General features: G+C 38.8%; 1 protein-coding gene across 1 annotated transcript; it reads right to left on the reverse strand.

Annotated features, from left to right (window-relative positions):
• Positions 1–12,887: 12,887 nt before the first annotated feature.
• On the reverse strand, positions 12,888–16,614 carry hmgb1a (high mobility group box 1a). The gene is made up of 5 exons (XM_004076191.4): positions 16,461–16,614; positions 14,220–14,377; positions 13,957–14,102; positions 13,694–13,868; positions 12,888–13,593 (listed from the first exon to the last, which is right to left on the reverse strand). The coding sequence occupies exons 2-5, from the start codon at positions 14,364–14,366 to the stop codon at positions 13,441–13,443; spliced, it is 621 nt and encodes a 206-aa protein (XP_004076239.1). The 5' UTR covers positions 14,367–14,377; positions 16,461–16,614; the 3' UTR covers positions 12,888–13,440.
• Positions 16,615–17,229: the final 615 nt, after the last annotated feature.

Raw genomic sequence — 17,229 nt, forward strand, 5'->3', positions numbered from 1 at the left:
CCAGTTGAAAATGTAAGTCTCCTTTATGTATAGGATTTAAAAAAATAATAATTTGGTACAAAACAGACTTATTTTAAAATATGGCTGTTTTTTTGTGGTAAATTTACCTATAAAAATAAATGATCATTTCTATTGTTCATCACTTATAAACAAGTTAATAACAGGGTTATAAGTAATTTTGTGATAGGAACTGGAAGTTTATTTCAAGCAATCTAAACAAATGACACTAAAGGAGACAAACAACAGAAATATTTATACAGAGATATGTCAAAGTTGGGATAATTACTTATGAACTGATTGGAAAACATACAAATGCATACATATACATATTTAATTGAATTATTTTTACTTTATCATGATTAGACCTATCCGTTGATCTGCATATAGAACATGATACGTTTCAACCATGAAAAATTAAGTTTGTTGAAGGGAGTTCGATTAATTGCTTAAAAGGGAAGCTAGTTCATATAATCCCACCCCTATACTTTACTAATTTATTACCTTTATTATCATCATTTCTTGTGGTTTCATTGTTTCTCCTGTGGTCACCAGATTGACTGCAGGATGAACTGCTGGTAGGAAAAATAAGAGAAAGAGATTAAATAAGGGAAGCAATGCACAGTCTGAATTAAGAGAGATTGTCCACGTCAGATTAGTAACTGCTTTGTAAGATCCCAAGCCGTAATGCGATGAAGCAATTTCTTTTTTAAATCAATTTTATTGACTGGGACATATGCAATTATATATGAACACTGGTACATTGAAACAAGTCATTTGTAACATATATTCATGCTCAGGGATGCTGGAGCCAACTCAGCTACTGTTGGGCAAAGGTGAAGTACACCCTAAACAGGTCACCTGTCTGTTGCAGGGCCACACACTCAGACACCAGTAATCCTATGAAGCATGTTTTTGGACTGTGGGAGGAAGCCGGAGTGCCCAAAGAAAACCCACGCATGCATGAGAAGAACTCACAAACTCCACACAGATTAGAATTAGAACCAGTCCTTCTTGCTGTGAGACTCAGGCTAGAACACTATATGCAGCCCCAACTTTTAACATCTGTCACTGACAGAAAATTACCTCTCTTCCTTAAAATTACCAGATTTAACTGATATTCAAAAAAAATTTTCCTTAACCACACAAATGGAATGTGCAGAAACAGTACCATAGTTTCACTACAGTTAAATAAAGCTGAACTTGAAGGATATTCTCTTCAGTGATTTTCAAAAAACACACAATATTTCCTAGCAAGACAAAGTAAAAGTTCTTAGAAAATATTCTAAGATTATATGTATGTATTGTCACAATGTTTTATACTTTTGGACCTGATGAGCATTTGAGACAAAATTCACTGAAGTCCATCATAGTCAAGAAGCATCAGTTTATTCTAAGGTGATATCAATGTGGAAGTTCATCCTTTCATCATCTGGTTTCTGATGCTGTCAGGTTCAACCAAAACAACAAAACAGGAGAAATTTAATGAAGAAATTCAAGTGGCCGGGATAGGCTCCGGCAGCCCCGTGACCCCGAAAGGGAAAAACGGTTAAGAAAATGAATGAAAAAAAAATTCAATCTTGCAAAGTGAACACACAACACATCTGTTGAGTCATTTTGTGACCAAAGACGGGAGCTCATCCACACAAAATATTTAACATATTTGAACTGGTGAATTCTGTTGCATTCTTAACCCTTGTGCTATCATAGATGACCCCACCCTTACATTGACGTGTTCTCCCTACCATGACAAAGGTGGATAAAGGTGGAAAGATTTCATGTAATCCATGGACACCAGTGAAGATCACAAATCATTGAAGAAAAAGGGTTCAGAGCACTGTCTAGTGGGTCTAGATGACCCAATGCCCCATGTTAAAGTGCCTAGGACAGCACAAGGGTTAAACCTAGTATCTCCTGCTTGGTCATCAGCATTTTTACAATATTAAATCAGATTGGACATTTTAATCAGCATGATGATTCAAGTTTACCATTCCATTAATTAATCTGCCAAATCTGTCAAAATCCAACAAAGAAGACATCAATTTAGGAGAGTTCCTAATCTGACCTGTTGGCACATATTCACCTCTACTAACCATTACAGTGAATGCTATTTCATTTTGTGGCAAGTTGTAAATCCTCAACCTTTTTTTCTGAAGCTTGCTGGGACTTTCAAAGTATCCAAAATCAAACAAGGGTTGACAAGATGCTTGAAAAGTTGTTCAAAGGGCTTTGCATTGCTTAATCTAGGTCGATGCAAGACTGATTTCACACAGTAAAAATTACATAGCAATTCTTCGTGTTAAAAAAAAGAAGAAGAAAAAACAACAGTAAAAAGGAAATAGAAAAATTCCAAATGTTTTAATAAAAATAATTTCAAGACTGCTGTCCTACAAGAACCAGAAGATTAAAAATACTCCTTTGTTCTACATCCCGTCATACTTTACAACTAATTGAATACAGGAAGGAGGAGGAAATCAGAAACGGAGTCTGAAATGTCCATTCAGTTGTGCAATAATTAATCTGTTTTACCCTTTACATATTCTTTTCTCATTGACCTATTTTCATTCTCATTTTATTTATTTATTTATTTTTTAAGGTAACTCCTTGTATGCCACCTTTGCTCTATTTTAGTTCCTCAAGATTCTAAATTTTCCTACGGGTGTTTTCCCTAAGGGATCAATAGAGTCGAATGCTTTAGTCATCAGTACTGAAAATGGCAACGCAGACCCAAAGTAAACTGGTCCAGCAGCTTTAAGACCTCTGCCTTCCCCACTAACAAGACAAGCGTGAAAGAAAACTTTGTATGACAGCTAGAACAATCGCAGGAAGCCTAAATAAGCTAGCAGTCCAAACTACTGGCTACTAGCCAGGTATCAGCAAAGGCAACTGAAAGATGTTGTGTGGCATGGTAACCAGTGGCAGCAGCCAAATTTGAAGCTGGCAGGACTTCAGCTTACTCTGTCACTGCCTCTGTGTCAGCCAGTGCTTAAGGGGAAGAGCGATTGTCCAACAGAGCGATCAGCTGACCGTGGAACAGGCACTGACAGTCAAAAGGCTTTGGTCAGAGGCTTGAAAGCACCCCGCTGACAAACCCTGAAGCTCAACATGTGTTTTTGGAAGAGTTGAGCAGGTGTCCTGTCTACTGCTCTGATACATGTGACCTGAAAGCTGGCAAAAACCAGACATTCCAAGCCTGATACATCAAGGGAAGGTGCTATGCTTCTCCTGAAGTTAAACTGAAAGTCCCACTCAGATCATCTTTTGATCTCTTTGAAAAGTGTTCCCAGTGGTCTTTTAGTTACGATTATGTCGTTTTAGCCAATATAAAAAAAAACTTCTGTCTTTTTCTAAGACATCTAGTTTCTGCAGAACAGCAGGAGTTCACAAGCAATTCACCTCTGAGTTGTGACGCGGAGCAAGTCCACTCGCACTTCCCATCATCCAACTGTTTACACTCTCTCCCACTAGCTCACAGCCCCTCCAACCCCTGACCTAATTTTACCTGTACAAAAAATGGAGAGCACTATCAGAGCTTGCCAGCCATTCAGAGTTTGAGCCAGATAGCAGCTCAGATAAAGAAAACAAAGACGTACATGGATTTAGTCATCTATAAGTGGATGCATCGGAATGGAGCGGAGCAGGGAGCTTGCGGCCTGCGGATTGTATTTTTGTATTTCACAAATACGCTCTTTTTCAAACAACAGATTTTCTTCTGCTCCAGATTTACAACTATTTGAATAAAGAAATACACAAAAATGCAATTTTAAGCTTACATTTCCTGATTCATGTCTTCCATCATGAGAAAATCCCATAAGAACATATTAAAAACACTAAAAACACAATTTCCTTGGAGTGAGTTTTTAAAGCTTTGTGCTACGATTTGAAGGTTATTAAACCTTTGTCAGACAAGGAAGCGTTCTTTACTGAAGGCATAAAAAAATACAGAAAAACTAGCAGAAAAAAGACAAGAAGTCCTTTGAGCCCGAATGTAACGCACGTTCCCATCAACCCCAAAATAATGGTTTCCCAGAAATAATCAACCTGGAAAGATGGTTTTACAAGATGTAGAAAATATTCAAAGTAATAGTACATTTTTATTTATTCCTTTAGGTCCCAGAAAGTAATTTTTTGTCTTGTGTGACATGATACATTTTACAAGATGAAAAACCTCAACAAATAAGACAAAATGTTATCTTTCGGGAATTAAAAACATGCATTTCTATCAGTCTCTGTTTCTTGCTGTTTTCTAAAAAGTGGCCAGAATTCAGGCCTCTGGTCCTCCTGTCCTGCCTGTAAATGGTGTCCACCCTAACTTTCTATGATTGGAACTGCAGTCCAGAGAGTTCACCACAGACTGTTGATTTTTCAATTTGACAAAGATCAGATAATTTTCCTTCTTTCTAAAACTTCTATAATCTTGATTTTTTTAATTGCAATACCTCAACTCTGTCAATTGTGTTCCTTGTCAAACACTAGGTAAAAGCAAAGAAGCATCAAACTGATGGGAAGCAGAGAAGGATGAATGACGTTTGAATGTGACAGACTGACAGTACAGCGTGACCTACAGCCATTTGGGTTCGAACAGCCCTTCTTATGGAGAGCTGCAGCTTAAAGCTCCAGAGTGCCTTCAGAGGAACAGATGAAAAAAAATGTCTCCAAAGATGCAAGCAAGAACTTCTTTTACGTGTCAACTAAAGAAGCACATAGCTATGAGGTAAAGTGTACTAAAATACTGAAAAAAAGATGCTTTGTGTCTCATGGACAGATGAATTGTGGGTAATCAAACAGGTGGACGAGTCATTAGTAGATTCACACAGGTCATCTCGACGAATCAGGCCCTAACGGTGGATTCATGAACCAACATTTGCCTCTTTTAGAGTTAAGAAGGCAACTCAAATAAACATATAAATCTGCTTTTTGTTTTCAGACTGTTGTTATTCAACCAATAGCACAGAAAGAAATATTTGGCATCGGACTAGGCCAGCAGCTTTGTGTGGGTCATTTCCTAGTCCTGTAACATCCAAGTATTCCACTGTCTGGCTGCCAGCAACGATCCAAAACCTGACACACTTGTCTGTAGGGATTTAGCTTTCATTATGATGAGAGTCTCACAAGTTCAGACAAGTGTGATGCATCAGTGAGCATAAATAGGTTGATAGGCAAAATTTCAAATGAATGTGATTTTTTTACCCCTGCTATTATGATTTGTTTTAACAGTAAAAAAAAGGTTTGTAAGTTAAACTTGAGATTTTCAATTGACCTTATTGAAGATGAGTGTGTTAGTTAATACATGTGATAAACCGGCTAAAACCATGCCACAAAACTGCAACAGTTGGCTTTAGAAAACTCCACTAATTTGGATTTGAAAGACAAGTTAACCCTTGTGCTATCCTAGGCACTTTAACGTTGGGAGTTGGGTCATCTAGACCCACTAGCTGCTCTGAACCTTTTTTCTTCAATGATTTGTGATCTTCACTGGTGTCCATGGATTACATGAAATCTTTCTACCTTTATCCACCTTTGTCATGGTAGGGACAACACTTCAATGTAAGGGTGGGGTCATCTAAGATAGCACAAGGGTTAAAAAATAGACAGTTTAAAAAGTAAAAACAAAAGTGAAATGACTCATCTAATAATAGTCATGAGGACAAATCTAATTTCACAAGACTTTGGCAGTTGTATTTCCACCCACTGCCTACTTCACAGTTTACAAGACAAAATCTGTTAAGCTGTTTTTCAAAAATAATGTCAATAAAGCAGTAACTGTGATGTGACAATATTTTGATTACATATGGTTTTTTTTCATTTCCTACTCACAGCACTGTATGACTTTTCCAATGTCATAGAAATGTAACATTTTTTGTAGAGGAAATCAAAGAAACACAATCACAAAAGTTTGAGCCCACCTAAAAGTGCCAAACTTGAAAGCTCATCTGAGGGAGTAGAAAACGGAAAGCTGCTCTGCAGATTCTAGGAAAAGACAGCTCAATCTGAAGTGAGTGCTGGGTTTTCCTTTATGACAGTGCCACCCAGTGGAAGGATTCTTCAGGATGGGATAAAAGGAACAGCTGCACATGCAGATCTAATAATGCTCCCACGTCTCACCATATATTGCTGAAATACACTACAAACCAAATTTGTGAAATTCCCTAGAATAGTTTCAGCTATAGAATGCTTGTTTAAGCCTCTACATGTCCTAAATATTATCCTGTAATAGAATTATGTGCATAAATTACATTTTTACACACAGGAAAGCAATGAAGCGCAAGAAAAATAAATGTTTTATGTTTTTGTTTGATGCAGTTTGTTTACTTCATATGTTAAATGAGTTATGTATAAACCCAGCTGAGAAATGTGACCATGCTGTCTGCATACAAGCAAGGAAAGAGTGTGAACACGTGTTCTGATGAGTCCACGTTCCAGCTTGCCTTTGGGAAAATAAAATGTGTCAGCTTTTAAATCCCAAAGATGAGAGCAACCATGTGGGCTGTTATCGTTGCCACAGCCGGCATCTGTGAGGGTAAAAGGGGGGCATCAGCTACTGTGGCATGGGGGATCTGCAAATGTGTTGATAGGTTGAAAGACGTGCCGACATCAATGGGATATTTTTGTATCTTAGTGGCCTGTGTTTGTTTTCTGCAGGATAAAAAAGATCTAATTCTGTACCATTTCCAACAAAGTAGACTGACAAGCTGAAAACTGAGCTACGGTTAAAGTTAGATAATTGAATAGGATAAAAAGGGGGAAAAATCTGACATAATTCAACAAAACTTTAATCATCCATATGAAATTATATTCCCATATAATTTTACAAAAACAATAAAATTGACATTTAAATCTGGTCCAACCTGTATTTTGGGAAGTTTACACAACTTTTAAATCCTCTGACTAACTTTTCAGTCATTTGGAAAAAGGATTAAATAAATAAAAAAACACCACCCTTACACACCCCAAGACCAGCAATGCTAAAAGCGTCTCCTCAAAACAAGAAAAGAACCCTAATCTTAAGAAGAAAAACTGTTAATTTTACTTAACAAGAAATCTAATGAAAATATATCAAACTTGAGAAACAAGGCGTTCCACACAAGCATTCAAAAGGGATAAAATACCTAAAAAAAGTTACCTGTTAGATATAGAATTACTTCAAATTGAATATAGTAAGTCATTTTTTTGTTTGCTGGTTCTAAGCAAATGGTTTGTATTTTTGAGTTTGTATGTACTTACTGTAATTGTAATTTATTTTGAGTACAGTGAAAAAAACAAAATGAACAAAATGAGAATATGATCCAAGTACAAGTTGGTTGATTGTAATAAATCCTCATAAAATCTAAAACTAGGCCTTATTCATACATCTAAATGTTGTTTTTCAAAATAGTGAGAATGTATGCCAGTCTAACTTTATTTATCTTAGAAATACCATTTTTGAGCAAAAACAAGAACCTGAAACCTGGAAAACATCAATGTTTTCCAGAGGTTTCCAAAGGTTTGAAATCTTTGGAAATATCAACAAAATTGCAGTGAAGATCTGTTGTTACCCCATCAGGCTTGACCCCAACAACAAGCTCAACAACCAACAACCCTAACTAACTCCTTAGAGTTTTAGTCATATTAAAGAACTTATAAACCAGAGACTTTTGGAGAGAGCATCCTGCCTCGATACTGTAGCAAATGTCAAATGTCACCAATGATTCAACAGGGACAGTTAAACTATCTAATCACCACAATCTGATTTACATTTATTGTAACCAAATAATGTCAAGCCCTGCAAAAAGTTTTTCTGTTCAATGTCCAATCTTTCTTTTTTTTATAAGTCATCTTTTATCAACTCATTCTCTTCCTCTGTTGATCTGGATTTGGGTTTTTTAACTAAAAGTTTGATTTGACGGCAACACAGGCAATGCAGTTCTAACTGAATCCACTCCACCCACTGTTACTTTTGTGTGAGAAATGTGGAAAAAAACTAGAAAAGTGGAGACGTCTGTGCCCTAATTAGAAATGAAAGGGTTACCCACGGGCTGTCATTGAGATTTGTACCCTTAAAAATAGAGATAAACTGTCTCCTTCATTGTTTCATAATCCAACACTGCAAATGCTTTATTGAAGAATTTACAGAGATGCTTTCAGTTGTCTGCACAGACTTTGACTGATATTCAGCTACAGATGAGGTTAATATGCATGTGGATGATGTCTATGAAAGAACTGCAGACGAACTGTGTGCCATCTTTGAAACCTGCTCATTAATGACTGTCAATATTTAGATGTTTTGGAGTTTTTTGTTGCTTTGTCTGATCATACTTGACCTTTCTGCTGCCCCTGTGGAGAATATCACAAGATTAGATTTTATGATATCTCTGGTTCTAACGTTGACGTTTTGTTGAACTCATGTGCTTCAGGTGTTCTTAATGCTGTGGACCCCACTGCTCTCCTTGGAGTTAAAACGTTTATGGAATGCGCAGAAGGTCAAAACTGCCGGGACAAAGTGGAATTTGTTCATTGACAGGTCTTTTTTTCTTTAACTCCTTGCAAACTTCAGTGTCCTGCTTGGGAATGATTTTCACAAAGCGTCCAGCTCCACATCCTTCAGAACTCTATTCCTGTTCTATGTGGATACATAAGATAGCAAATGTTTTTTTGTTTATTGATGTCTTTATGATTTTGGTTATTAAAACCACTTGAATCCCACAACACAGACAGCAGTTCAACCACTTGCCGTCTCCAAGTGGTGGCCGCTAGATTTCTCAAATCTGTGCTCAGCAGTTTGTTACCAAACCTCACCCGTGTGGTGACCATGTCATTGCCGTCTGCTAAATCTCCAAGGTCCTGTTTTCATCAAGGAAGAGCAAAACAACTCAACTGGCCTGTTTCAAACCTGCTGTTTTGAGGACGTTCTTGAAAAATGTGTTTACCAAGAGCATTTTTGACTTTCTGCTGCTGATCAGTTGTTCATTTAGAGTTTTAGGCTTTAGGTATAGTGATCAGCACTCTGGCCTCACAGTGAGACCCTGGTTCGAAACCTTTTGTGTGGCATTTGTACGTGTGAGGGTTTTCTCAAGGTACCCCAGCTTTCTCCCACAGTTCAAAAACATTCTTAAAAGTTTACTGGTGACCCTAATTTGCACGTGTGGCCCTGTGAGCGACTGGATAGCTGCCCGCCTTTGCCCTTCAGTAGCTGGGATAGGCTCCAGCACCTCCACGACTCCAAAATGGAATTCAGCAAACTGGATTGATGGTTGAGACTGCTCAAACCCAGACAAATGAAAATACAGACCATAGGACTGTGGAAGACATCTTTAGTTAAATTAACAATACCTTGTGTTTGAAAAAGAGAGAACATCTAATTAATCACTAAGAGCACAAAAGGACAAATCCTGGCATCAAAACCCTTAATTTTTTCCAAATAAATGATGCTCATTTTGAATCTGGTGCCAGTAACAGAAACAAAGGATTGATACAATAAGGAGGAGCAACACCTTGTTATAATCTGAGAATGGCAAGGACCAACTGTTGTAGTAACAAGAAATGCAAATGAGGCTGTGATGTCTATTTTAAGCAGCTAACAGTCATCAAGGCAAAGAGATTTTTTTGAGCATTGCAAGTATGATGTGTCAAGCCACCATGCTGTCAGTGTTAATATTTGCACACAGGAATATGTCTCAGGAAATAGAACAGTGGAAAAAAAAACAAGTCACTCCAGTAGTAACCCTAAAAGACAAATAAATGTGTTATTTCTTCTATAAAGGTCTGCATCTCATCATACTCGTTTCATTTCTTGGGCCTTCATCAAGCAGTGACCATGAGGCAGACAGAGGCACTGATGAGTGTGTCGAGGTTACACTGACGTTTGACAGTGATTACATATTCTTGCTGTCACCGGGATGAAGAAAACAGCCAGAGAAGATTTCATCCAAAAATAGAGTTAGCACATCTAATTTACCTCAAAGCATGTCACAAAAGAAGCAAAGCAGATGAAACAATCCCAGTGTACCTCTAATATTTGGAGATGTCGCACCTGAATTTTGTGTTCAGAACACGTCGTTTTTTCCTTTAAGCAGCAAAGATTACTTTCCCAATTCCACCATATTTTACAGAGTTTTAAGGAAAGAATAATCAAAAAAAAATGTTTACATCGAAGTGATCATCATTTATTGAATAATAGCACATATTTACATAGGATAGTTTAGCTCTTTAGGGATTTATTTTATTTTTTAATGTGGGATTTATGGGGGGAAAAATATTAAACCCAGTAGATGCTAGCATTGTACCAAAATATGAAGCTATCTATATTATTTTTAGGACTTTTTTAAGTAAACATAACATTTTTAAGTAAATATTAACTAAATAATTTAGATTAAATAGATAAGATAAGATAGATAAAGATACTTTATTGATCCCAGCTTGGGAAATTCAGTTGTTGCAGCGTCGGCGTTAGGCTCAAGATACAAACATACACACAATAGACGACAACAGAGAACCAGAACAATCAATCAGAAAGAAACATCAGTGGAAAAGAACTGTTGTATTGCGTGCCACATCAGGAGAGAAAAAGAGCATAAATGACTTTATCTATTGCACATGGATGGCAAGTTATAGAGTCCAATGGAGTGAGGTATGAAAGATCTCCTGAAACGGTTTGTGTGACAGCGAAGCTGCCTTAGCCTGTTGGAGAAGGAGCTCCGCTGACCATCCAGTACAGGATGGAGAGGATGCTCAGGATTATCCATGATGGATACCAGCTTATTTAAAGTCCTCCTCTCCATCACAGATTCAAATGTGTCCATTTTACAACCAATTACAGAGCAAGCTCTTCGGATCAGTTTCCTCAGTCCATTACTGTCCCTGGCAGATATGCTGCCCCCCCTAGCAGACCACCGAGAAGAACAGAGTGCTGGCCACAACAGACTGGTAAAAAATCTCAAGCATCTTGCTGCACATGTTGAAGGACCTTAGTCTCCTCAGGAAGTGGAGTCTGCTGCTGGCCTTCTTATACACAGCAGTGCTATTGCTCTTCCAGCTCAGTCTGTTGTCTATGGTTACTCCCAAGTACTTGTTCTCCTCAACCTCTGCCACCTCTCTGCCAAAGATGCTGAGAGGCCGGTAAGCTGGTGGTTTCTTCCTGAAGTCCATCACCATCTCTCTCTCTTTTCCACATTCAGCAGCAGGTTGTTTTCTCCAGACCATCTCACAAATTTATCCACAAGATCCCTGTACTCCTCCTCCCACCCACCATTAATGCAGCTAACAATAGCAGAGTCATCAGAGAACTTCTGAAGATGGCAAGCCCTTGAGTTTTTTTTGGCTAAAGGGCTTAAAATCTGTTAATCTAAATGTCTTTTTGTTTGTTTTGTTTTTTTGGAAGTGGAATAAATGTAATGAATTCTTAAATAAATTTTGATTTAATGTCTTTGTTTTCTACTGAGCCACAAAAGGGACATCAAGGAAGAAGAAAAAAGCTCCAATTACTAAAAAGGTTGTTTTTTTCAAATTAGATTTTTTTTCCTTCAATGTCCTATAGGGTCTCCGTAATTTTAAGATGTTCTAAAAATCTGACATTTCTGCCTGGACCTAGAATTGTACAACAATGTACACTTTATTCTTTGGAAAATTCTCAAAAAACATGGGATCAGGGAGAACAGAACCAAGAATGGATTCAGACCAATGTAGTTACAGATGTGTCCGCTAGATGTCGCCCAATGATCAGTTATACTGAGTGTGGACAACAACTGGGATTAAGAGCTTTCGACCCAGGAGTGGCGCTGTGTGGTCATGCCCGTCCAACACAGTGGGATGAGCACTTGTAGCCTGAAAAGGCCTTCACAGAAACGGATCAACAGCTGAATGCTGCCACAGGGGAACTGCTGCAGCTCCACTGTGAAAAGTCATCTGCTTGAATTTGTGGCAGTAAATGACAACATTGTGCTAGTGCCCAGCTTCCACAAGTCATGTGAACGTAAACGCAGTTACTGTGTTTGGCCCTCTCAACCAAACACGCCGCTCACACAAACAGAAGAAAGTGACAAACCAGCACAAACAGCAGCTCCCAGCTGTCCTCTGTGTGCAGCTCATGCAGTTTGGAGGAGCGTCCATTGGCAGATATGAACAGCCAACGTATCCAATGAGATGATTCATGGGGGGAATTTCCCAAATGCAGCGGATTCTAAATTTCAAAGTGTGAAGAAGGATCAGGGAGAGGAAGCGGCCATGCCACATTCAGGGTCACACTGAGCTTTTATCACAGCAGTGCAGAGGTCAGCCCCTGCCCCGTTTGGGCCCGTCCTTTGGCCTACTTGATATCACGGCTTCTTCAGGAGGCCAAGGCTGATCTCGTCACATAGCTGGAGAGACACAGCACAGGAGAAGATGCAACCTTGTAAATTTGCCCTGCTGAGTCTTTTCGACATGTTTGTGCTGCCGGTTGAGCGCCAGGCCAAGAGTCAATAACCCGCTCCCTCAGCAGCAGCTCCCATGAGGCTTTGCGGCTGCGAGAAGTGTGTGCCGACTGTTTTCCTGTTTTGTACTGACTACCCATATACTTATGTCACAGGGATTTCAAAGCACATAATCCTTCTTATATAAATGGCTTTTCTTTTTTGCCCTGGATGGAACCAATCTGGAGTATCTGCAGCTAACTTTACTACTTCCACTCCACTCGGACGAGTTTCACTACTGACCATGTTTGCATACTACTCCAGTGAGCTAAAAATACAGGACAGACAGTTGTGATGAGTCATGCTTCACAAAAACTGCTCATCAAGGCCTTCACTGTCCGACGTTTTCCCACCATTGACCTACAGGAAAACAAAGCCTCAAAATTAAAAAAGTTTGAACACAAATTCATTTACAAAAACCTTTAAAAACTGTCCTCCGGATTTCATTCACCAAGCCGACACAAATTATTTAAAAAAAAATGTTTATTGACATCAGAAGCAATTTAAATTTTTAACAATAAACAAGTTTTTTTTATTATTATTATTTTTTTTTTGCGATTACAGTGGTACATAAAGATCAGTAAAATAACTGTGATACTTCAATTTTGATAATGTTATTTAGAATAAAAACACACAAGAAAAAAAAAAAAGAGGAAGAAAAAAAGAAACACTCAGGTCTAACTTTTTTTTGTGTGCTGTGCACTGCTAGCTAAGGGAAATACTGTAAGCCCACCCCTTTACACTGTACCAGGCAGGATAGTGGTCTAGGAACTACCACTGGGGGAAAAAAAATAAGACTGGCAGAGAGATACCAACACAATACTGTGTAGTGTTAACTATACAAAAAGAGAAAGAAAGAAAAAAACAAAACTGTACAGCATAAAAACAACTGATATACACAGCCTTTTGTTGGCATTTTTTTTAAACCCCCTTAGGAACTAATGTATTTTCTTTCAGTAAGTGAAGTGTACAAGGGGATTAAATGCTTTACAAACAAGAAAATGACTGCACTGGCTGTCTACTCGTCATCCTCATCATCATCATCCTCCTCTTCCTCCTCGTCGTCGTCGTCGTCATCATCGTCGTCGTCCATCTTCTTCTCAACCTTGGCGGGGGCTTTTGCCGGAGCCCCACCACCTGTTTTACCCTTAGCGCGGTAAGCAGCAATGTCCTGATGAGGAGAGGGGAAACGCAACAAAAACACAAAAAAGAAAAAGGTGAAATGAGGGTACTTTCAGAGACCGAACGCCCTAAGCCAGCGGCTGCTTTACCTTTCCGTACTTCTCCTTCAGCTTGGCCGCTTTCTTCTCGTAGGGTTGTTTGTCCTCCGCCGAGGTGCTGTTCCACATCTCGCCCAGTCTCTTGGCAACGTCACCAATTGTCAGGCCGGGGCTCTCGCCTTTCACCTTCGGGCGGAACTCCGAGCAAAAGATGAAGAAAGCGGATCTGGGGGCGAAAAAAACAAACAAAAACAACTTTAAATGAAATGCTCAAATTCAGCTCTAAAAGTTGACCGCCGGCTTGTCATCCTTACGGGGGTCTCTTGGGGGCGTTGGGGTCCTTGAACTTCTTCGTCTTGGCTCCTTTAGCTGGAACATAGCTCATCATCTCCCGATCATATCGCACCTTGTCCTGTCTGGCCATGTCCTCAAATTTGCCCTTCTCCTTGGCGGACATTGTCTGAAACCAGAAAGGTAGGCGTGTTGCAATCCAGCCTTCTGTTCCTGGTTTGGAGTTAATGCTGCTGCTGCTGCTGCTGCTGTTGTGTCAACAATCGGAAAGCCTATTTTAGATTACCTTCCATCGCTCAGAGCACTTCTTGGAGAACTCGGCAAAGTTCACCGAGGCATCGGGGTGCTTCTTCTTGTGCTCCTCCCTGCAAGTCTGGACAAAGTAGGCATAGGAGGACATCTTCCCCCTCGGCTTAGTCGGATCTTTCCCCATCTTCAAAGTATCTAGACACACACATTTTTATTTTTAAACTGTATGTTACATTTTAATTGGCTAAAAATAAGAAATCCAAAAAGCCAGATCTTTCAAACATGCGTCATCCCTTTCAGTTATAAATACAAATAAATTAGTTAACTGTTCCTATCAACCAATCAGACCAAGTTCCACACAATGAGGACATCTCATGTCTTCCTAGTGACGTTAACAGATTGTGGCATCATTAAATAAGTTAAGACTAGCTAACAAAAAGAAAAGAAAACTGCTAAAAAATGGACAATATAATCTATGTTTTGTGCAAATCTGTCCAAATGATCAGCTTCTTTTTTTTTATTCCAATTTTCCAAAAATAAAAAAATATATATTTTAAAAATACTTTTCTTAAAAGCTAAACTTCCCCTCAGTTGAACTCAAAAACATAAACACAAGCGCTATATGTGGTCAGAGTGAAGAGACTAAAAGGAAACAGTTCTGCTAAAAAAAAATAACAAAAAGCTCAAAATGTTTGGGGAAAACTACTTCTTATGCGTTAAAAAACCCTCCTAAGAACTGTTTTTATCAATTAAGGTTAAAATGTATTTAAAATACACAACTTTGACACAAAAATGACACAAAAAAGCAAAAACTGAGGTTTTTATTGAAAATACAACACTCAAAACTGCATTCTAATGTGGTAAAATGTTCTTTTTAAAAGTGTCGATTATGTATTATTTTGTAAAAAAAAATACATTTTTTTAATTGAATGCAACTTTATTTAAAAAAAACAATTATTTTTCCTTTATTTTCCCCCATGAAACGCTACTGTAACTCCCCAAGTTAGCGGCGTCGAGCGAAGTAGTAATGGCGCATAGGCTCTCGTTGAGGAAAAAGGAGGTCAACAACGACGGCAATATTTCTTCTTCCATTTTGTGAGAATGCCTTCTTCATGAAAGAAAGTCCCCCTCAAATGTCTCCACCCGCCTCCCTGTTCGCTTTGCGACGCCAGCGAGACGTGCGAAAAGCCGGCGATCTTGACAAAAATATTTCCCCGGTTGATTCCTATTGCTCTAACCGCCTTCTATAGTAATACATTGGGTCTGTGCTGTGTCTATGAGCGGCTGTGCTACTGACTGGGTTTCTATGAGCTCCTAATGGCCGCTCGTCTTCATCCACTAACATGGAGAATATGGCTCCTTCTCTTTGTGTCAGCGCACTGCATGCAATAGAGGGCAGAGCGACCGCGGCGACTACTTCATTTCAACGCCCGATTTAACACCTTTAAACGCATCGGAAAAATCCCCGCGAGGTGTCTTTCGATTCCCAGAAGATGGCTCTTTCTTTTGCCGTCGTTATATTTCACAGTTACGGGTTCGACTCCCGGGAAAAGCGGGTTAGAAAAAGTTGAAGTGAACTGCGCCTCTGTCATTTGCCTCGCTTGCCTTGTTTCCTATGCGAATACAGTCAGCCATTACAGTAAAGCGCAGATGTCGGCGTATTATTTTTTGCAAAGTCTCGACGGGTTAAGTGGGGGAAACAAGCACGTATCCGTGTACATTTCGAGGCTTTGTTCATTTTCCCCCTCGTTTTCGGTCAAATTTCGTGTTTAAATCCCGACCCGCACTCACACATGACAGGCATTCAGCTTCGCAATGCACTGCAATGCCAATGGCTAGCTAACGGTGAGTCTCCTGCCATTGTCGATGAATGCATTGTACGCCAGACATTCTGGATTTTTTACGCGATAACCGCTATTTGATTTGATCTCATTTTGTCAAAACGCCTCGGTAGTATTTTTTTAAATTTTTCTTATTTGACAAAATGGTCGTTTTTCGTCGATTTTAGTTAAAGGTTTAACATTCATTTTCTCCATTCTTTTTTTGTTAACAGAGCGTCTACTCTACACTCCCAGTCAGTTAATGTAATGTAAACCTGCTTTTCGCCGGCTTTCTTTTTTTTCATGTTATTTTCCAACGTTTTTCTGCATTAAAATGGTTTAAAATCAGTCAAATGTTTAAAATGAACCATGTCAAGCACATAACTAAAATATAAAGACGTGTTATTGTTATTCTGGCAATTTCCGAAACTTGAAATATTCGTTTGGATAATACTTACCTATTGACTATGGCTGGATCTCAATGCTCTGCAATGGCTGTGTATGAGGGAACATAGGCGATACGCAGTGTCTTCAGTCTTCTGCTCACTCAACATTACTCTCGGCGGGACTCGTACGCCATTGGGCAGCGCCCTTTCTGCGCCTCTTCTGATTGGTCAGAGACTTTTCATTGTCCTAATAGAAGACGATCTCCTATTGGCTGTCTTTTGTGAAACGTCACTTAAATTTTCAGAGGCGCCTGGATACAAAAATATTTCGGTCCAAGCATGCTGGAGCTGGTAGTAGTGTAGTCTGTTTGCCATAGTATTGAATTCACTACGTTGAGCACAGTGTACAGTAGAAAAGTGAAATGAATGAGACTCTGTAGACGAGGCAGCTGTAAAATGTTATACCACTACGTCAGACGGGCAGTTCTCACCTTCAAGAAATGGTCCCAACATACTTTGTCCAATATTTTTGTGTTTTTGTTTGCGCATTTTTGCATAGAAAATGCATTTGAATTAATACTGTATTGACCCAAAAAAGAGGTCAATTGTTACTGCTCTGTCTCTTTATGCTTTTGGGATTAAACCTGATTTGAAATCTCATTATAGTTTGGGTTTTAGAATGAAAACACACACAAAAATGCAATAATTGTTTTCTCTTTGATTACTCTCCATCTTTTAATTGTCATCTTGTTATATACAAAAAAAAAACCTTTTAACTCAATAATATTAGCTCTTTGTACTGTTTGATGCTTTTATTTAACTATTCGCATAGTGATGGTAA

This window comes from Oryzias latipes, chromosome 14, assembly GCF_053564925.1.
Source record: "Oryzias latipes strain Hd-rR chromosome 14, Olatipes_Hd-rR_3.1".
NCBI classification, from domain to species: Eukaryota; Metazoa; Chordata; class Actinopteri; order Beloniformes; family Adrianichthyidae; genus Oryzias; species Oryzias latipes.